The sequence below is a fragment of the Triturus cristatus genome, chromosome 2_1, assembly GCF_964204655.1.
Source record: "Triturus cristatus chromosome 2_1, aTriCri1.1, whole genome shotgun sequence".
NCBI lineage: Eukaryota > Metazoa > Chordata > Amphibia > Caudata > Salamandridae > Triturus > Triturus cristatus.
The window spans coordinates 458,172,722-458,195,109 of NC_140581.1; the positions used below are offsets into that span (position 1 = coordinate 458,172,722).

At 43.5% G+C, this 22,388-nt stretch overlaps 1 protein-coding gene across 1 annotated transcript in view; it reads right to left on the reverse strand.

Annotated features, from left to right (window-relative positions):
• PDE8B (phosphodiesterase 8B) overlaps positions 1-22,073 on the reverse strand; it is a 977,294-nt gene extending 955,221 nt beyond the window's left edge. The window contains exon 1 of the mRNA XM_085632271.1: positions 21,040-22,073. Coding sequence (XP_085488397.1) covers positions 21,040-21,345 — 306 coding nt within the window. The 5' untranslated portion in view covers positions 21,346-22,073. The remainder of the gene's footprint in view (positions 1-21,039) is intronic.
• Between the last annotated feature and the right edge of the window lie 315 nt (positions 22,074-22,388).

Consider the following 22,388-nt stretch of genomic DNA (forward strand, 5'->3'; position numbering starts at 1 on the left):
TGTCTACTTGGTAAGGGGCCAGTCCACCTCATATGTGGAGGAGACTTAAATATCCACCCATGCCCTCACATCGGGAAAAATAGATGTGGAATTGTGGATGAAGAGAACGCTCCTATTATGCACTTTAATCATAGTAAAGCGGGGATTGCAATGAACAATATGCTGGTTGATTTAGAACTGGAAATAGTAAATGAACTCACTCCAGACTCTAACTTTTTACAACCAACGTATGTGGGTAGAGGCTTCAGTACCACAGTGGATTATATTCTTCTCTCCCCAGGCTTATTACCTCGAGTAAGGTCCTGTGAGGTACTGCTAAATACTTTTAGCGACCACTCCGCTCTTAGACTAGAAATCCAACAATTGAAGGGACAACCGGAAACTAGTGTAATCGCCTCTACGCTCGCTCAAAATAAATTGGAGTTGGGCAGGACAAACGGTTATACAGTAAAGTGGGAGACGCTGGATCCGGAGATAATTACGGCGAAATTGGTAATGGAGTCATATTTAAATATAACCAATTGCCTTGACCCAACGTTACCTGAAGAAGCTGTTTTAACCAACTTTTTACTTATACTGGAAAAGATTAAGGAACTTCTTACAATAACATCTAGGAGGTCACCCTCGATCAAAAAAGGCTGGTTTAATCATTCCTGTACCATGGCCCTGTCCAACTTAAAAAAGGAACTAAAAAAAACAGTGAGAGATTCAGAAATGATTCAATTGCTGAGGCGTCAATATGTCGCTGTACGAAAGCAAAGAATCACTGAATTAAAAATGAAATTGTGGGATGATTTACACTCTAGCGCTGTATCTAAGGATAGTTTGGCTTTTTGGCGTACTGTCAAAACTCCATATCTCTTGGGCGCAGACACCCCTAAGATAGAAGTGGCTATCAATGAGGCTACGTGGGTCTCACATTTTTCTAAAAATTTAAAAAACCCAGTAAATACCAGTAAAAGAATAGAACATAGTCTCCCAAACGTCAACTATCCCATCTCCCTAACTTTTGATATCGCTGAAGTTATAGCGGCCTTGAATGCTAGCAAAAGCGGGAAAGCTCCAGGCCCCGATGGGGTCCCAGTAGACTTGTTTAAATTTAACCCTGACCTCTGGACCCCCATTTTAACTAGAGTATGCATAGCAGTGGCAAAAGTGGGACTGTTGGACTCTTGGACAAAGTCTATCATGGTCCCAATTTTTAAAAAAGGTGACCGCCAAGATGTCAATTGTTATCGTCCCATTTCCCTTTTAGATTCGCTAGGCAAAGTGGTCGGTAGAATCGTTTTCGAACGACTACAGCAGTGGGCAGAGGAGAGAAACATTATTTCAGACCTTCAATTCGGGTTCCGGGAGGGGTTTGGAACGGTAGAGCAGGCCCTGAACCTTAATCTGATCCTGGGAAAATACTGTCAAGGAAAAAAAGAAACTGTGTATATGGTATACGTAGATTTATCTGCCGCTTTTGACTGTGTTTCACACACGAAACTTTGGAATATCTTGTTACTTATGGGAGTGGACCCATCTCTCGTAGATTTTATGAGAGAATTATATTTGGGCGCCACCGCTAGGGTGCGTTTTGGCACAAAGGGTGAATTGACCGCGCCGTTCGGAGTGGAGCGAGGCGTCAGGCAGGGATGTGTCCTTGCCCCCTTCCTCTTCTCCCTCTACACAAACGGCCTGGAGGCGGAGATGTTGAGGGGGGCTCTGGACCTACCCCGGGTCAAACGGCGATTGATACCCGCCTTGCTCTACGCCGACGACGCGGTCATTCTGGCCCGCACCCCACGCGAACTCCAAAAATCCCTAAACAGATATGTTGAGTTCATGGGTAGCCTGGACTTACAAGTTAACGTGAAAAAAACATTTGTCATGGTAGCCGGGCTAGCCAAAAAATGTGTAAAGAATATTTTTCTTAAAGAGCAAAAACTTGAGGTGACTACGAAGTACTGCTATTTGGGGATAATGATTGATGATAGGCTTAACTGGAGAGCAGCAGTGGAGGCCAGATGTCACTTGTTTAAAAGAGCAACATTGTCCCTGATAAGTTTTTCACAGAGGCTAGGGAAAAGGCCTCCAGTGGAGCTGTTAAAAATTTACGTAGCTAAATGCCAGGCAATTGCCCTTTATGGAGCAGGCCTGTGGGGAATCGCAGAAATCAGCACCCTTCAGGTTGCCGAAAATAACTTTTTAATATTTCTTTTAGCAGCACCAATGAGCTCCTCAGTATATGCCCTTCATCTGGAGCTTGGTATTCCCTACCTTGAGGACCTGATAAGAATTCAACCGCTATTGCTCTGGCGCCGTATCTGGTCTTCCGAGAACAATGTGTTTTCACAAGAAATTCTGATGGACACAATGGCCATAGACCACTCTGTATCAATTCAATGGTTGTGCTATGTAAAAAAATTTTTTAAGGATCTAGATTTGGAGATCTATTACACAGATCCAAAAAAAATTAACGAATTGTCAAAGAAAGGACTTAAAAAACTGGCTTTAACGCATCTGGAGTCCTTGAGGCTGACTTCCGTGGCATCGAAACCCTCGGTTGTTCATGCTAATTTAATTCAGACCACCTACTCCATTCAACCTTATTTGACATTACAGATTAGCACTTATCACAGAATGTTGTTAACAAGATTTAGACTTGACTCTTTTTTTAGGTTAGTATCCTTCCCCAAGAGAAATAGCTGGGAGAAGATTTCCACTCCCTGTCCGTGTGATGAAGTATCAACTCAGTCAAATTTACACACTATTCTGTTTTGTAAATTTCATCACCCACACAGGAGGGTCTGGCTACTTCCTTTATTAAAGAGTTGGGGACTAAGACAGTGTCGACCGGCGATGCTACGCCTTCAAAGCCTAGATTCCGAATTGACCTGTTATCTTGTCCTTAACTTCCTAAAATGTATTATGAAACATAGGAATAACTTGTAAGCAGCGGTTTGATCCCAGTATCTGTAGATGAATTGAATCTTTGTAAATTCTTGGTTTTAACTATTTGAGCTGATAATTGTTTAGTTTTAATTTTCATTATTCTCTAATCTATGTGTGATGTTGTATTTGTAACTGCTCTTTTATGGTTTTTTAATTGTAAAAACCGAATAAAGAATTTATTATTATTATATTACAAATATTTTTTTTTCATAAAGACACATATGTCATCAGCAGAGGATTACGGTCGCGTGAGTTATAGTTGCCTACAGTAACTATAACGGGGGAATTTCATTGGTTTTTTATCAGTAAAATGTCCAGCTAACTATAACATGTGTGAAACCTATGGTTTTTTAAGTGAATTTGCAAGGTTTTTTAAATGCTAATTCCTAACTATAACGTGTGTGAAACCTATGGTTTTTTCAGTGAATTTGTACGGTTTTTTAAATGCTAAGTTACTTTACGCCATTTGTGGCGTGCGCGCCCACTTAACGCAGTTCGTTCCGTGCGCGCACAGTGAGCACGCGGTGCGCTTCGCGCACCGCGTGCCCACGTTACGCTAGATGGGCCATGAACGCACGATGCGCTTCGCGCACCGTGCGCACATGGAGGACATATGATGAGCATCGTTGTGACAGATAAAATATATGTTTTGTTTTTCTGCCAGTAGGTGATATATATATATATATATATATATATATACACATACATACATGCATAAATATATCAAATATATATATATATATACACATACATACATGCATAAATATATCAAATATATATATATACATACGTACACACATATATCAATGTATGTATATTTATCTATCTATCTATCTATCTATCTATCTATCTATCTATCTATCTATCTATCTATCTATCTATCTATTATCTATCTATCTATATGAGAGTGTGTTTGTGTGTGTATATGTGCTCTCTAGATCGGTCCAGGTAATTTTGCATATTTTGCATATGGGAGTATGTACATAATATAAATCTGTATGCATGGTCAGTATATAGTACTGTACATGCGTAATTCCTTTAGCATACCTGTGTTAGACAATTCAGATTAAGTGTATGTATATCTTAGTCTATACATACTGCATGCTTGTGTGTGCAATCTATACACACTATGAATGAATGAATAATATTTATTTCATGCACCCTACCTTGGAAAAGGTCTTTTGACAGTGATCTTGTTGTGTGGAACTTTGTGAAAAGTTGTGATCTCAATGATAATCTAAAACTAGAAAAAGGTACATCGATGTGGGCAGAATCCCAAGGGGCCTTAGAACCCTAACAACCCCCAGCTACGCGAATCCTAACCCTGAATTAATGCATGAATGGGTGGAGTGCAACCTCAACTCTTCACGGAAAGTAGTAATGATTCTAATCAGGTATGCAGATATAGGTCGTGAACAATTACTCAAGGAGATCGATGAGATAAATGAGGACCTAGAAGAGCAAACTAAATTACGAAATGAAATTATATTTATATTGAAGAAGGAGGAAGACACGGAAGACAAGATAAAAGAGAGGAAAACTTTCACATTTCATCGAGATAAAAATGATTATGACTTGGGACAGATATTTACCATCCCCAAAGATATGATGCAATACGTGTGTCTAAATTCAAAATCACAGAGGGCCCCAACACAGCAACAAGAACTGGTGGGGGAGCACGAACAGACACATCCCAATTTGATTTAAACTCGGCGGGGGAAGCGAGTCAGAATCGGACTTGCGAAACCCCCAAGGAGGAAGACAATAGCCAAAACCATCACCAGCCGAAGGGTTGAATTTTTTATGCTACGTGTAGAGGCAAACCCTCCGGCCAAGACCTCAGAAGTTCAATGCAGAACAGATAGAAACTTCAGGCGGAGACAGAGGCACAAGGCAGATAGGCGACGCTACCAACGCGAAAAGCAAAGGAAGGGGACAAAGGCAGAAAAAATGAATGAGGGCATCACAACTAGCAATACAATCATAAACTTAGCCAACATAAAATTGTCCAAAGAAGAAGAAAAACTACTGAGCCTCGGATTATCGTATTCCCCGAGCAATAATTTTAATTATGCATCCACGAGAATAGACATATATAAGAGTGTTAGGAAACTCAAACTTAAAAAATACCATATTTTGGCTAAAAATGAAGAACAACAAGGACATCAAGAATCTACGGATCCGATGCTATATCCCAACCTATCTCAATCAGATGTACTCCTTCTAAGAGAAATGGAAGATCTATGGGATGGCGAGGACACAGTACACCACGAGCAAAGGGAAACAAATATAAATGTGGACACCCTGAATCCAAGAGAAGAAAGCAAGGAAACATCTATGCAACAAACGCCATTTAAACCAAAATCTACTTTCAATCCCATCACTTCCCGGGACTCCATTGACATATTCCATGAGTCAGTCACAACACAAATCAAAAAATTAAACAGAACTGTACAAAAGACACGATCCAAGTTCAATAGACGCGATCATCAATATAATGAGTTAATCAAATGATTGCAGAAAGACAACAGCATTGTGATTCGCAATAGTGACACAGGAGGCAACATTGTCATATGGCCCCAAGAGGAGTACAAAAAAGATGCATTCAGCCAATTGAATGATAGATCGTGCTACAGTCGAAGCAGTGCCTCTAATCTTAAAACAATATATAAGGAGTTTTACAACAAATTGGCGACATGCAAAACCAAGGGACTTATAACCATGGAAGAATATAAGTTCCTAAAAAAAGAGAATCCGACAACTCCTACCATTTATTTTATCCCAAAAGTACACAAGGATCCAATTAAGCCCCCGGGGCGACCGATAATCTCAGCCAGGGAAGGCTTGTTGGAACATACTATCAATACGTCGACTTTTTTTTACAAGACTTTGTGAAAGCACTGCCATCATATGTCTGAGATACTAGCGATTTTATAAGGAAAATCAAGGATTTTGTATGGCAAGAAGAGTATTTGTTGATAACACTCGACGTAACCTCCCTATATACAAGCATACAACATGCTGATGGTACCAATGCAATTGAACATTACTTGGCTCAGAGACCAACGCAGTACAACAAACATAACAAAATGCTGGTAGAGATGGTGACTTTCTGTCTAAACAACAACATTTTTATGTTTAACAACATTCTGTATCGGCAGACTAGAGGAGTGGCTATGGGGGCCAGCTTCTCTCCCAGCTATGCATGTCTTCACATGGGCTGGTGGGAGGAGCTGGTCCTCAAAACAGAACATAGCCACTATATCGACAACAATATCAAGACATGGCTTTGATTCATATGATTTGTTTGTAATATGGCAAGGAAAGTATGATCAAGCATTAGAGTTTGTAAATACTATCAATTCAAATAATGTCAACTTACACTTCACTGGAACCATTAGTGATACTATGGTAAATTTTCTAGATACACAAATTTACATCAGTAACAACAAGATTGAGACCTGATTGTATAGGGAAGAGACTGCGGGCAATACTACACTACATGCACACAGCTCGCACCCAAAGCATCTGATAAACAGTATACCGTACGGGGTGATGCTACGCCTTAGACCCATATGCAGCAATCATGTAGATTTAAAGCACGCCCAAGAAAATAGCAGAATAAGATTTAGGGAAAGGGGCTATTCAAATGAAATAATCAACAAAGCTATTGCTAAATCTATGCTTCACAACAGGTAGGAAATTCTAAAAGATAAACAGTTGAGTGTACATGAGACTACAGATCCAATAATGAGAGGAAGTGGCCGTATTGCTAATGATTTTAGGATAATTATGGGACATAGCAAACAACAGAAAGTCCTACAAAATATCATTCAACAAAACTGGCCACTGGTGTTAAAAGATCCAGTAATAGGAGCCCTACTACCACAAGGGGTGTCCATTACCTATAGTAGAGCCCCATCCATGAGAGATAGTTTAGTAAGAACTAATCCAGAGATTATTGAAGGAACCGGTTGGCTTCAAACTCACCAGGGCTTTTTCTCAAGTATAAAATGTGTAAAGCACGCCAACATGGCATTAACAAAATGACATACTGTACCCCCTTCAGTGACAAGGAGTACAAGATTCAGAAACTATTAACGTGTAAAACAGAATATGCTATCTATGTACTGCTGTGCCCTTGTGGCCTGCAGTCCATAGGCAGCACTAAACTCCAAGTACACAAAAGAGTGTTGCAACATCTACGTGCAATAACCAATCAAGACAACACTTATCATGTTGCAGAACACTTCAGGGAGATCCATAAATCCAATTGGAACTAAGCTACTTTGTAATTGATGCAATCCCCCCAGCAGACGTGGGGGAGACAGAGAATGTAAACTCAGAAAATTGGAAACGAGGTACATATTAGAAATGGATTCCTAACACCCAGGGGTTTTGAATGAGACAGAGGATTTATACACATGTCTATGAAATCAATTTTATGTGGGTTTTACAATAAGCATGTGTTTATCCAACAACAGCAATATCTTTACAGTTTTATAATATCAATTATATATATATATATATATTATATTCATATGAGATTTTAGGTATTGTAATGTGTAATAATGAAGACTGCCATTTATTTATAACTATTTTTATGTATATGTATTTATATATTTAAATTATTTATGTTTACGCCAGTTTGCACATACCCGTTTAATAGGTAAATAGACAACTTACACTAATATCGCTGTTCTTGGTATTTATACCATTATTGTACCACCAATGAGATTTCATAAGGGCCAGGAGCTGAGCAGCCCCCCCTTGAAAAATTTACAAGCATAATAATTAATGGGACAAATATACCCCAGAGTTGCAGAGATACATGCTATATTCACTGTTGATAGCATCAACAGCCACAAGTACTTTATATTTAGCACTGTTGCACTTTATCAGGTTATATTAAACATAACTATATCAGGGATAACACAATATAAGGCAGATAACAGTAGCCATGGGAGTTAACCCTATACTTTCCATTGTATTTACATATGGTAGCCCACCAGCTACCTCCAGTAAGCGCCACAGAGCTGCGTTGCAGAGCGGTGTAAAAAGGGGGCGTGGCCTTGGACCACCACTCTGCAACACAGCTCGCCGGCGCTTACTGGAGGTACCTGGTGGGCTAGTTGGCCCCCAGGAACCCTTAGGATTGAAGGGGACTTAATCCTCCAACTTAAAACACGCCACGGGGTGTGTGTGCACACTTGTCAAATCAGGCCACGCCTCTTCCCTGCACCACTGTGCAAACGCATCCCCTGGTGTGTTGTAAATTGGGGGATTAAATCCCCTTGAGTCCTGAGGGTCCCTGGGGTCCAACTAGCCCACCAGGTACCTCCAGTAAGCGCCACAGAGCTGCGCTGCAGGGAGGTGTAAGAAGGGGCATGGCCTCAGGCCACCTCTCTGCAAGGCAGCCCTGTGGCGCATACTGGAGGTACCTGGTGGGCTAGTTGGCCCCCAGGGACCCCCAGTATTGAAGGGGAATTAATTCCCCAGCTTAAAACGCGCCACAGGGCGCGTTTGCAGAGTGTTGCTGGGAGGGGGTGGGGCCTCCGGCACCATGCCGGTCTTTTTTTTTTTTTATAGACGGGGGGCTGTGTGGCCCCCTTATTTTTCCATTGTTTGGGCCCTGGGGACCCCATCCCCCAGGGCCTGACCCATTTAAAAAAAAAAAATGTAAACAGAATGGGGGCCACGTGGGCCCCCCTCCCGTAGCCAATTTCGGCCTCGGGGACCCCATCCCATGGGGCATGGCCACATATATTTATTTTTTTAAGGAGGGGTGCTGTTTGGCCCCCGGGACACTGCAGGAGCCGGCCCTGGGGGGTGGCGGTCCCCAGGGCCATCAAGGGCTCCAGGAGAGAGGCCGTGCGGTCCCCCTCCCATACTATTGCACAGCCCTGGGGAGGTGGTGGTCCCCGGGGCATGTGGGGGGGCTCGAGCCCCCCCACACAGGTTTAAGGTTATTGAAAAAACAAGCCCCGGGGGTGTTGGTCCCCGGGGCTGCGGTGGGCTGTGTGCCCCGAGCGAATTTTTTAGAAAAGCCCCAGGGTGGCGGTCCCCAGGGCTTGGGTGGGCCTTGAAGGCCCCCCCACAAATTAAAGTACAAGCCCCGGGGGGGTGGCCGTCCCTGGGGCTGCGGGAGGCCTGCGTGCCCTCCCGCATATTATAAAGATTGCCCCGGGGAGGTGGTGGCCCCCGCGGGGCCCCGCAAATACAAAATATAAATGGAGATGGCACCCGGGACCTGGCCCACCCGGGGGCTTATAGGAAACAAAGCACGGGAGCCCGCACTTCGTTTTTTAAAAATAATTTCGGCGGGATTCGCGACCCCAAGGCGACTTCCGCTGACATAATTTAAAAAAAGGCTTTTTTTGGCCCTGGGGGTCCTTGTGGGACCCCAGAGCAGGCCTGGGGGGTCAGGGTGTGTCTACCCTGCCCCCTTTTATTGTTTTTCAACTTTGTTTTACTGTTTACTTGTGACTCGGTTCTACCGAGTCACAAGATGGCTGCCAACAATTCCTGGTTTGGAGTGTTGGCAGACAAACACAGTGAAGCTCGTGGTCGGGAGGCGTCGCGAATCCACCGCGTCCCTAGATATCGAAACTTTTATTTTTGAATTTCTCAGCAACTACTGAATGGATTTACACTATTTTAAAAAAGGGCACTTTCTGAACCAAGCACTACCTTGTTGCCAAATTTGGTGTAATTCCGTTCAGCAGTTCGGGCTGTAGCCGTGTCTAAAGTTTCCTATGGAAATTACCATGGAGAAAACATTTTGGGAACCCCCTTTTTTCTCGGCTCCTGCTTGGCAAATCAACCCGAAACTTTCAAGACAGGAGCTGACCGGAGCGCCCCACTAGTTTTGAAAATTTCGCTACGATTCGTCAAACGACGCCAAAGTTATTGGGAAAACAAAAAATGCTTTTTCCATGGAAAATAGGTCTTAACTAGAACTACCTACTGGTGACTTCCAGTAGGTAATATATACACATCAAAGCCCCTTCCGCACAGCTGGCACCCATGGAAAGTGGCGTACACACCAGCGGAGCATGCTGGCAGCCTCCAATTTCAAAATTCCAAAATTACGTGTGCTCTCAGGCTTCAAGACAACACTTCCAAGTATAAATGCAACCAGGTTTTATTCCACAACGCATTTCAACTGCATCCGCAGCCTTGTTCACGTGAAAACAGTGCAACAAAAACAAACGAGCACCTTTATGCATCGGTTATCACGTCATCGGCACCAACATAGAGATAGGACATTGTTCATAATGTTTGGCAGCCATGTTGTAGTTCCAAGTTACAATCACGTTTTGGTATATGGCAAAGTATTAAGATAATTCATATTCTAATGTCCCCGTGATTCTGGTGCAAACAAAACAAAATATAACTGTAATATTCACAGTATAGAAATATTAGCACCTACAAGAACGCTTTCAAATAGCGAATTGTAAAACAGTCTAAGCATTGTCTAAAGTGCTATAGTAAATAAAATACAGATAACATTGATGTGTACGTACGTGATCGTACCAAGTCATTTCCATATTACAATGAAAGAAAGACACCTTGTAAATTCATATTTGTTTGCTCATTTGGACAAAGCCCACCAAACCCAGTCATTCTTGTGTCGTTTAAGATGTGGTTGAAGGTTCGAGCCTTAATATAATAAAATGCACAGTGCATATTTTCCGGAACACTGCAACTAAAGCATGATAGAGGGAAATGAATAAATGGCAGTGTGCTTATTCCCTTAGATATTCGCTCTAATCATGTATTATGCCAAGTAGCCCGAACACCACCACCAGAACGCTGTAAGTACAGTGTACTTGTGAATCATCTTCTTCATGATAGTGCTCTAAAAAAAAGGGGGACATACTAGGATCGGAAAATACTTGGCCAAGTGCACAGTTAAAGATGTCTAATCACTCAGTAATACAACACAATTCAAGTGTCATTCCATAAGATGAGATAATGGTCATCTCACCCACAGATAAAATCTTCAATAGACATAAAAGTCAATCCCATCTTATTGTTCTCTATTCTTTGTGCCAGTGACATCAGTCCGTGTACAAAATGTTATATATATATATCCACCAACAAGCTTACCGATTCCTGTAAGCACGAGCCACACTGATCCAAGTTTGGCAAATAGTTTTTTATTTAAGGCAAAAACTGACGCGTTTCGAGCTATCCAGCTCTTGGTCACATGACCTCAGTTCGAAGTTCAGAGTTTTTATACACTTCAATAAACATAAAGAAAAGACTCAGGATTCCAGTCATCCCAAACGAAAACGTGAGTATATAAAAGCATTTCATACCGCCTAGATATTATAATGCATTTAGTCTGACATACACAAACAAATAAGTGACAAATTATATCATTATGGTGAGTTTGCATGTTGTGCGTGATTTCAACAAAAGCGGTGGCATGATTATAGGATATCACATGATAAAATTATTCCTAAATTCTATCACTGGATTACACAATAATGTATCAGGTACAGAGTTAAAGGAGCTTTTGTTTTCCTGTCAAACTAGGTTTTACATATATATATATATATATATATATATATATATATATATATATATATATATATATATATATATATAATATATATATATATATATATATTCACTGAAAAAACCATAGGTTTCACACACGTTATAGTTAGGAATTAGCATTTAAAAAACCTTGCAAATTCACTGAATAAACCATAGGTTTCACACATGTTATAGTTAGCTGGACATTTCACTCGTGAAAAACCATTGAAATTCCCCCGTTATAGTTAGTACAGGCAACTATAACTCACGCGACCGCAATCCTCTGCTGATGCTAATACTGTATTTAGACACTTATTTGACCATGTCTTCTTCCATTAAATTTTAGCTATACATATATTACAAATATTTTTTTTTCATAAAGACACATATGTCATCAGCAGAGGATTGCGGTCGCGTGAGTTGTAGTTGCCTGCACTAACTATAACGGGGGAATTTCAATGGTTTTTCACGAGTGAAATGTCCAGCTAACTATAACATGTGTGAAACCTATGGTTTTTTCAGTGAATTTGCAAGGTTTTTTAAATGCTAATTCCTAACTATAACGTGTGTGAAACCTATGGTTTTTTCAGAGAATTTGTACGGTTTTTTAAATGCTAAGTTACTTTACGCCGTTCGTGGCGTGCGCGCCCACTTCACGCAGTTCGTTCCGTGCGCGCACGGTGCGCTTCGGTGCGCACCGCGCGCCCACTTTACGCAGTTAGTGCCGTGCACGCACGGTGGGCACGCGGTGCGCTACGTGCACCGCGTGCCCACGTTACGCTGGATGGGCCATGTACGCACAATGCGCTTTGCGCACCGTCCGCACACGGAGGACATATTATGCGCTTCGTTGTGAAAGGCTATCTATTAAATGTTCAATTATTACATATGGCATGCATAATTAATTATTTTTGACCGTAAGCGCATTCGGCGTTTTTTCAACAACAAAAAATTGAATTTTTGGCCTTGGGGGTTCTTTTGGGACACACTAACCAAGGCTAGGTGGTTAGGAGCTGTCTAGCCTGCCCCTTTTCTTGTTATCCAACTTTGTTTTTCCTCCCCCCCTCAGAGTGCGAGAGAGAAAATGGCGGCCGACACTTCCTGGTTTCGACCGATTCGAATGTTTACTAAGATCTAACAGCCAATCAGAATCGCGCTCGCGCACGGCACCGTACGCGTACGCATATGGTAAGCTTACCGTAAGCGCACGGTAAGCGCACGGAGCGATGCCACAGATATATATATTGATTTAAATGCTATTTTCTCAGGAACTACTGAACAGATTTACACCAGACCTACAAAAGGCACTTCCTTGACCTGTAGACTACCTCTCTGCCAAATTTCAAGTAACTCTGTTCAGCCGTTCGGGCTGTAGCTGTGTCTAAAGGTCCTATGGAAAAATGCATGGGGAAAACGCGTTTTGGGACCCCCCTTTTTTCTCAGCCCCCGCTTGACGAATCCCCCCGAGACTTTCAGGGTAGGAGCGGAGCGGAGCGCCCCATTAGTTTTGAAAATTTCGCGAGGATTCGTCGACCGGCGCCAAAGTTATTCCAAATAGAATGTTGCGGATTTCCTATGGAAACATGGTCCTAACTATAACTATCTACTGGCGACCGCCAGTAGATAATATATATATATATATATATATATATATATATATTGATGATATATAAATGTATGTATGTATGTATATTTATATATATATATATATATATATATATATATATATATATATATATATATATATATATATATATATATATATATATATGAGAGAGTGTGTGTTTGTGTGTGTGTGTGTATGTGCCCTCTAGATCGGTCCAGGTCATTTTGCGTATGGGGGTTTGTACGTAATATAAATCTGTATGCATGGTCAGTATATAGTACTGTACATGCGTAATTCCTTTAGCATACCTGTGTTAGCTAATTCAGATTAAGTGTATGTATATCTTAGTCTATACATATTGCATGCTTGTTTGTGCAATCTATACACACTATGAATGAATGAATACTATTTCTTTGATGCACCCTACCTTGGAAAAGGTCTTTTGACAATGGTCTTGTGGTGTGGATCTTTGTGAAAAGGTGTGATCTCAATGATAATCTAAAAATACAAAAAGAGGACGAATTTCTGAGTTGGTGGGGGGGATTCCAAAAGCTGTATCATACCACAGACAAAACCAAACCTTCCCTGATTTAAATTTAAATATTAGAGTAACCACAGTCTTTTATATTGACTAAGCAGGACTAGGGGTGGTTGATAGTAAGCAATGTGGTTATTCAGACATGCCAGTGCTAGGTTGTTGTAACTTTTAAACACCCTGCACCCTTAGGTAAACTGTACACAGTCCTTCACATGAAGCCAGTTATGTGTACTCCTTGCCTGAGAAGTGTGATCCTGTCTTATCAACCCTGCCATGAGCCTTACAGCTTTGAAGACATGCAGTTACGGCAGCAGATAATACAATGTAGAGGCAACTACTATTCTCTGGTACTGTGTTGAACACGGCACCAACAACCACATGCTTTTGGTTGATAGGTTAATGAAGGCCATAAAGTCTTTAGAAGGTCAACAGATGAAAACAGTTTCCCACCTCTTTCCCAATTGAGCCTCAAAGAGGTTAGTATTGGCATTTGCCCAGGAGCCATAAAGATCTACAAAGTGTCAGATCAGGCCTTCTTTTTGCAGAACGGAATAAATTGGGTTTGGGCTAATGAATTGCAGATTGTTGTCATGAAGTCAACTCTCAAAAGGTGTATACTTGTGTGTCGTCAGCATAATACTGGACCTATACATGTGAACCCTTAAAAAGGTGAAACAGGGAGCCATATAGATATTAAATATTACTGGTGACAATTGTGAATCCTTTAGAATCCCACAGCCAGGAAAGGTTAGACATGCATCTTTGTATGTGTGAGTGTGTGATGGAAATTTCTAAGACACACTTTCCCCTCAGTGGGCCAGGTCGAGATTAGTGTGCAGGTTTTGTGTGTGTCTGTGTATGCGTGTATGAATGCCTGAATGTTCTGAGGTGTCTCTCATCTTTGTGGTGGTGGATTTGGTCACAGTTACTGTGTGCCGGGTGCCATATTACTGAGCTTCAGAGTATATATGTCTGTGCCTCTACTGAGAAGTACACATATAAGTATGTCAGTATGCATGGCTATTAGTGTGTCTGTAGGAGGCTTAATTTTTGTCTAATGACCATTGTGGTTTATTTGGGTCAGTTGTGTATGTATTTGTGTGTCCACCTGCATACGTGTGTGTGCTTGTCTGTGTGTTTTTGAATCTATGGCCCTCATTAAACTGTGGCCAGTAAGTTGTGATATATTTCACACACGATAAAATCAGGGTCTGCTGAGTCAGAATTTATCGGGTGCGATAAATACCACCCTTTTACTTTTCTCTGATAATAGGGAATAGCATGGATTTTGGTGCTTACTACACTAAAAACCTGCATATCCCAGTAATTGCCAAACAATGGTCCCCCAAAAATACAGGTGTTAGCTGCCAAAATATATCCAAGGGATGTGACTTTTATCATAATGCTCACAATTCAAGTATGTGCTGAAACAAGAGTTTCTGCACATATTTGAATTTAATAGCTCGCTCGTAATGAAGGCCTATGTGTCACACTTGTGCAGCATTTCATGGCGAGTGTGTAATATTTCCCGTTTTGTTTTGCATGTGTATGTATACATATACATGTGTTTGTGTGTGTGGGTGGATATATATATATATATATTAATCATATATATGTATACACAAACACATGTTTACGTACACAGATATATATATATTCACTGAAAAAACCATAGGTTTCACACATGTTATAGTTAGCGGAAATTTTACTGATAAAAAACCAGTGAAATTCCCCCGTTATAGTTAGTGCAGGCAACTATAACTCACGCGACCGCAATCCTCTGCTGATGCTAATACTGTATTTAGACACTTATTTGCCCATGTCTTCTTCCATACATTTTTAGCTATACATATATTACAAATATTTTTTTTTCATAAAGACACATATGTCATCATCAGAAGATTGCGGTCGCGTGAGTTATAGTTGCCTGCACTAACTATAACGGGGGAATTTCACTGGTTTTTTATCAGTAAAATTTCCGCTAACTATAACATGTGTGAAACCTATGGTTTTTTCAGTGAATTTGCAAGGTTTTTTTAAATGCTAATTCCTAACTATAACGTGTGTGAAACCTATGGTTTTTTCAGTGAATTTGTACGGTTTTTTAAATGCTAAGTTACTTTACGCCATTCGTGGCGTGCGCGCCCACTTAACACAGTTCGTTCCGTGCGCGCACGGTGCGCTTCGCGCACCGTGTGCGCACAGTAAGCACGCGGTGCTTACTGTGCTTACGGTGCTTATAAGCCATGCACAAATGGTGCCCTTCGGGCACCATTTGCACACGGGGTGGAGAGAGTGTGGATAATTTTTTCTTTTATTATTTTTGTTAAAAATATTGTGGTTTTCCACACCTCTGATAAGCCCTGCACATTTGGGGGCCTGCGGCCACCAAAAGCACAGAGGGTGGGGAGAGTGTGGATAGTGTTTTTTTTTTACATTTTTTTCTGTACGCGCACGGTAAGCGTAATCGGCGAAATTAGCGAAAAAATAAAAATGGCATTTTTGGCCTTGGGGGGTCTTGGGGGACTCCCTCATCATGGCTATGTGTGTGTGAGCTGTCAAAACAGCTCCTTTACATGTGTATTGCTTTTATTTAACTACCTAACTCTCAGTGCGAGAGAGAAAATGGCGGCCGCCGCTTCCTGGTTTCGGCCGATTCGAATGTTTACTAAGATCTAATAGCCAATCAGAATCGCGCTCGCGCACGCCACCGTACGCGTACGGTAAGCTTACGGTAAGCGTACCGTAAGCTGGCTCAGATATATATATTGATTTAAAGGCTATTTTCTCAGAATCTACTGAACAGATTTACACCAAACCTACAAAAGGCACTTCCTTGACCTGAGGACTACCTCTCTGCCAAATTTCAAGTAATTCTGTTCAGCCGTTCGGGCTGTAGCCCTGTCTAAAGGTCCTATGGAAAAATGCATGGGAAAAACGTGTTTTGGGACCCCCCTTTTATCTCAGCCCCCGCTTGACGAATCCTCCCGAGACTTTCAGGGTAGGAGCAGAGCATAGCGCCCCACCTATTTTGAGAAATTCGCGAGGATTCGTCAACCGGCGCCAAAGTTATTCAAAATAGAATGTTGCGGATTTCCTATGGAAAAGGGGTCCTAACTATAACTACCTACTGGCGACCGCCAGTAGGTAATATAGATATATATATATATAGAGAGAGAGAGATTGAGAGAGGGAGAGAGAAAGAATACATAACAGGGAACTGTATAATACATTCTATTAGAACTTTGGAATGTTGAGCGCCCTATTGAAGATAATGGAGTAGCTCCGGGCTTCTAATGAATGGTAGAAGCGCAGCGCTCCAACATTCCAATGTTTGCCAAGAGCTGAGAACAAAGGCTTCAGAGCAGATGAGAATTTCAACCCATTCTGACTCTGTGCAGACTTTGTGGTTTTTAATTAGAACTTTCTGCCCTCATGGGAAGGAATGTTCTAATAGCTTTATAGTCCGCTGAAGCTGAACTATACTGGCCATTAATGGCCTGCTCCCTTGTTAAAGGCCCCCGATTTTGGCTTGGGCCTTTAATTCTGGAGTGGGTCTTTAATGGCCGGTATAGCCCACTATTGTGGGCTACAAAGCTATATTGCCATCAAGGAGTTCTGGTGACATCATAAACCACAAGCCTCAAGACTGGGTGGTTTATAAATGTCTTTGTTAATCAAAACAGGGAGATAGGAGCATAAGGGGGTCCACTTGGCTCCCAGAGGACGTACTCAAGTAATCAAAGAAGAGTGGACTACATCGGATACTACGCCAGAGTCTCACGATTGTTGTCCCGGGAACCCTCAAACCCTACTTGCCTCCAACGGTGTATATCATCTGCACTGGGGCAAGTTTTGTGGGTGTCATCATGCTTGGGTCCACACCTCGCTACTTGCTTCCCCAGGTGAGTGATGCTTCCAACTGGAGGGAAAGTATCTGCTAAGTAATACTGGCTGGATCCGTACAACAAATAAAATTACCTTCTATGCCTAAAAAAGGTTTAATATGGATACAGAGGAATAGGGATAAGGTTAAAAACAGTGTGTGGCGCTGTGGGACTAATTACTTATCCTTGGCGTCAGCTAGAATGATCATAATCCTTCAGGTGTAAAATGCTTCTAGGGGTCAATGGTCTTCATCAGGATCGTAAAAGATCAGATACCTACTCTTCTTGGTATTCTGGTAAGTTCATTCATTTATGTACCTTCGTTCTCAACAAATCGTTGCTGCAGGTATATTAATCTGCAACGTTTTGTGGGGCACCTAATGACTGATGGGTAGTGGGACAATAAATTCCAATATGTACAGAAACTCTTGTTACAGCACATACTGAAATTGTGAGCATTATGATAAAAGTCACATCCCTTGGATATATTTTGGCAGATAACACCTGTATTTTTGGGGGCAAATTGTTCGGCAATTACTGGGATATGCAGATTTTTCTGTATTAAGCACCACGATCCATGTTATTCCCCATTGTCAGAGAAAAGTAAAAGGGTTGTATTTATTGCAGCTGATAAATTTCAAATCAGCAGAGTCTGATTTTTATCATGTGTGATATATATCACAACTTACTGGCCACCGTTTGTTATGTTATGTTATGTTAGCGAATCTTATAAAGCGCATGGTTACACTTAGAACAGTGTGTCCCCGCGCTGCGGTGAGGCAACAATAGCAGGTACTGAGGTCTGTTAGGAGGGAAACAGGAGAGTCTTTAGTTTCTTCCTAAAGATGCCTTCGACAGGTTCCAAGCGAAGGCATGCTGGTAGTTTATTCCAGGATTGGGCAGCCAAAAACCGAAAGGAGCGGCCACCCATCCTGGCTCTCTTCACCCGCGGGGTACAGACTAAACCCAGCCCCTCAGACCTGAGGCGGCGGGTGGGAGTGTAGGGGGTAAGAAGATTCCGCAGATACGCTGGAGAGATCCCATGCATAATGCGGTGGCATACACATAATGCCTTGAAGCGCACACGTTCCCGAATAGGGAGCCAGTGTAAGGAAGTAAGAGCCAGTTTGGAAGGTGCTCTCCTTGGACGCTTCAGGACTAGACGTGCCGCTGCGCTCTGTATGCATTGGAGTCTCTTTATGCACCTTTCAGTAGCCCCAAGAAATAGGACATTTCCATAATCAAGACGGGAGGTCACAAGTGCATGAATCATAGTCTTTCTGGCTGCTGCGGGCAATATGTCCAGGGTTTTCCTGAGTTTTTTTAAAACTCCGTAACAGGTGCCCGCAACCCGTTTGGTATGATAGTCAAACGAGAGATGGGTGTCTATCCAGACCCCAAGGTTTTTTGCCTGGGCACACGGAACGGGAGTAGGGCCCAAGTCCTGTGGCCACCATGCCGACGACCAAACAGACGGAGCTTTTCTCACTACCAACACCTCGGTCTTATTGCCGTTCAGTTTTAAACAGTTTAAGTCCATCCAGGCTGCAAGTTCTTGGAGGCACACCACCAAGTTGGGTGCTGCTGATTGTTGATCCTGAGTCAGAGACACGACAAGCTGGGTGTCATCTGCATAGGATACCACTCCAATCCCAAAGCCTTCAGCAATTTCAGCCAAGGAAGCCACATAAAGATTAAAAAGGGTGGGGCTTAAGATCGAGCCCTGAGGGACTCCCTGCTGCAGTGCCATCACTTTCGAGTAGAACTTACCCTGCCTCACCTGGAAGCTGCGATTGTTCAGAAAAGAGGTGAGCCAGCCCAAGGCCCTCCCAGACACACCTCTTCAGACGGTCGACCAATATCTTATGGGCCACCGTATCAAAGGCCGCACTGAGATCAAGCAGGATCAGGGCCACAGAATGGCCCGCGTCCACATATTGCCGAATGGTCTCAGTGGCCAGGAGAAGGGCGGACTCCGTTGAGTGACATGCACGGAAGCCCGACAGGGTGGGGTGAAGGAGATGAAATTTCCCAAAATGCGCCGTAAGCTGCTGGTTGACCACCTTCTCTGCAATCTTGGCAAAGTAGGGAAGCAAGTTTGCCAAGTTTGAGGGCCATAGTTTCAAAAACACACAAACAGGTGAGGGCAGGGATTTCTTTATCACTCATTGGTGCAATGTGGTATCCAGTCACTGCCTAATATACCTGCAGAAATGATTCGTTGAGAATGAAGGAACATAAGTGAATTAACTTACCAGAATACCAAGAAAAATAGGGATCTGATCATTTACCGTCCTGACGAAGGCAATTGACCCTTAGGGGTATTTTCTAACCGAAACATGTTGACCATTGTGCCTGACGTCAGGGATAAGTAATTCGTCCCACGGCACACATACTGTTTTTAACCTTACTCCTATTCCTCTGTTTCCATATTAACCCCTTCAGCGCTGCGGGAATTCCCCCGCGGTGCTGAAGGGTTCGAGCGCGGGCGGGCCCATGACGGAACGGTTCCGTCATGAGCACAGCGCAACCGATGCTTATGACGGAACCGTTCCGTCATGGGCATGGAAGGGGTTAAATCTTTTTTAGGCATAGGAGGTAATTTTATTAATTGTACGGATCCCACCAGTTTTACTTACCGGATACTCTCCCTCCAGTTGGAAGCATCACTCACCTGAGAAAGCGAGTACCCAGGTGCAGAACCTGATGATAATGCCACCTACAAAAATCGCCCCAATGGAGATGATATACACCACTGTAGGCAAGTAGGGTTGGGGGGTTCCGGGACAACAACTGTGAGACTCTGGCATAGTATCCAATTTGGTCCACTCTTCTTTGATTACTTGTTTATAAATTTGTCCAGAACCTCGAGATGACTATAGGATCATAAAAATACATGATACTCATTAAGTATTTTTATATTAACTGTTTCTTTTTGGATAAGTTAGCTTGAAAAGCTGTTTTCTTCAAAGTAAAACAATGGGCAATGAGTGGAATTAGAATGTGTAGGCTCTGTTTACCTTCCGTGAATAAACTGTTAAAATAGCAATGGGCAATGGTGAAGGTCAGTGGAGTTAGGTGATTCTGTGGTGTTGCAGCATTTACCACATAATTATGGAGCTCCTGCAACTGGCACATTATTTGCAGATTTGACCAAAAATGTTTCTTTCTCAAAGGGTTAGAAGTAATACAAACAGAGAATGTGGCCATGATTTTGCCACATATTTTTGAAACCCTTGCCGCATAACTAGGTATTTCGTCCTGTATAATTCGAGTAGCCCTGACGATGTCAAAGCTCTGCAGAGTGGTTTGAGGGCTGTTATAATATTTGTATACCATAGGTGAGTGCCTTCCTGTCGCCCTACAGCCGGTGGAACAGCAATCTGCCAGGTCTAGTTGCTCTTCCCAGCCCAGCCCTGGTACCAACACGCTTTACGTAGATGCGCCAGTTGTCATTCACTGCGCTGTGCAGTGCCTAAATGTATGTGCCTGGGTGCCAGTGTTTGTCACTGTGTCACACTCACCTTTACGCTGGTGTGGCTGGTCTGAGTCTCGGCCTCGATGCTGCAGCAGTGCTGCCCCGTCGCTCCTCCGCAGCCCTTGCGGGCTCCGCCCCGCGGGAGCTGCTGCTGCTGCTGCTGGGGGCGGCTCTGGTAGGCCAGCACAGAAGGGATTGAGTCTGCCGCGTCCGTCTTGATAAAAAGCCCGTGCAGTGTGGCTGCCGTGCCCTGCGAGATGGTGGTGGTCTGGTGTGGGGAGTTGGACTCGTCCGAATCGCGGCAGTAGATAACGCCGCTTTGCGATACGTGAATGCTGGGAGCGCAGCCCATGCCGTCCCTGGTCCCCCTCGGTCGCCCGCTGCGGGTCCGCCTCACCTGCGCTCGGTCACATCGCGGGCGGGGGTCGTTGCTGGGCAGTGGGTGTCAGTTCTGCGTGCCGGGTTCAGTGATCACGGTTCGCCGTTTCTTGGCTGCCAGTCGCTCACGTAGAGCGCACTCCTTCGCCGATGCCAAGCTCGCTTTATCCGCCCGCTCCTGCCACCTCGCTTGTGGGTCCTTATCATTTACTGCGGCTGTGCCACATGCGTTTCACCGCCATCACCAGCACCGGGCAGCGCTGTCCAGCCTCGGCTCTGCGCCGCCAGTGGGGCCGTAGCAGCATCCTCGCGTCCATCCCTGTGCTCACCTTCAATATCAAGAGAACCAATACCTGCCCCGGCCGCAGCGGTCAGGCGCTTAATCCGACTGTCCGACCATGCCCTCCGCCTGTATGCACTGGCACTGACGCGGCGTGCCCCTTGATGGCAAGATCTCCTCACTGCCCGCTCACTCACCAGTTCATCACTCTCCAGGGGCCTTGCACCTCTCTCTTCCAGCAGCCGCTCACCGCCAAGAAGCCGGGCCTGACTTGTGCACTCCTCCTCCGCACAGCAGCTACCGCTCCTGGCCTTGCTTGGCTTCCCTCCTGCAAATCACTCTCCTCCTTCTCGCTGGTGGCCGCCTCGCGGGCAGCCAGGCACAGACGCAATTCTCTGCTTCGAGCTCGCAGCATGCGAAGAGCAGCGACAGCCTCCGAGCAGGATGCACATGCCCTGCGCGCTGTCCCTGCGCTGTCAGAGCTCCCCCTCCCGCTCCCCGCCTTCCGGGGCTCACAGAAGAGGCGTTGTCTCCTCCAGCGCACCTTTCAACCTCCCCTCCTCTTTGATGATGCTCAGCCATGTGCACTGGAAACCTGAACTCCGGGGACGCAATGGAAGAGAATTTAGGAGTGGGAAGCAATACTGGGCGTTATAGTTCTTGGGGAGACACACATTTTTTTAAAACTATATTTCAACGAAGACTGTAACAACAGAATATTATGGCGCGAATACACA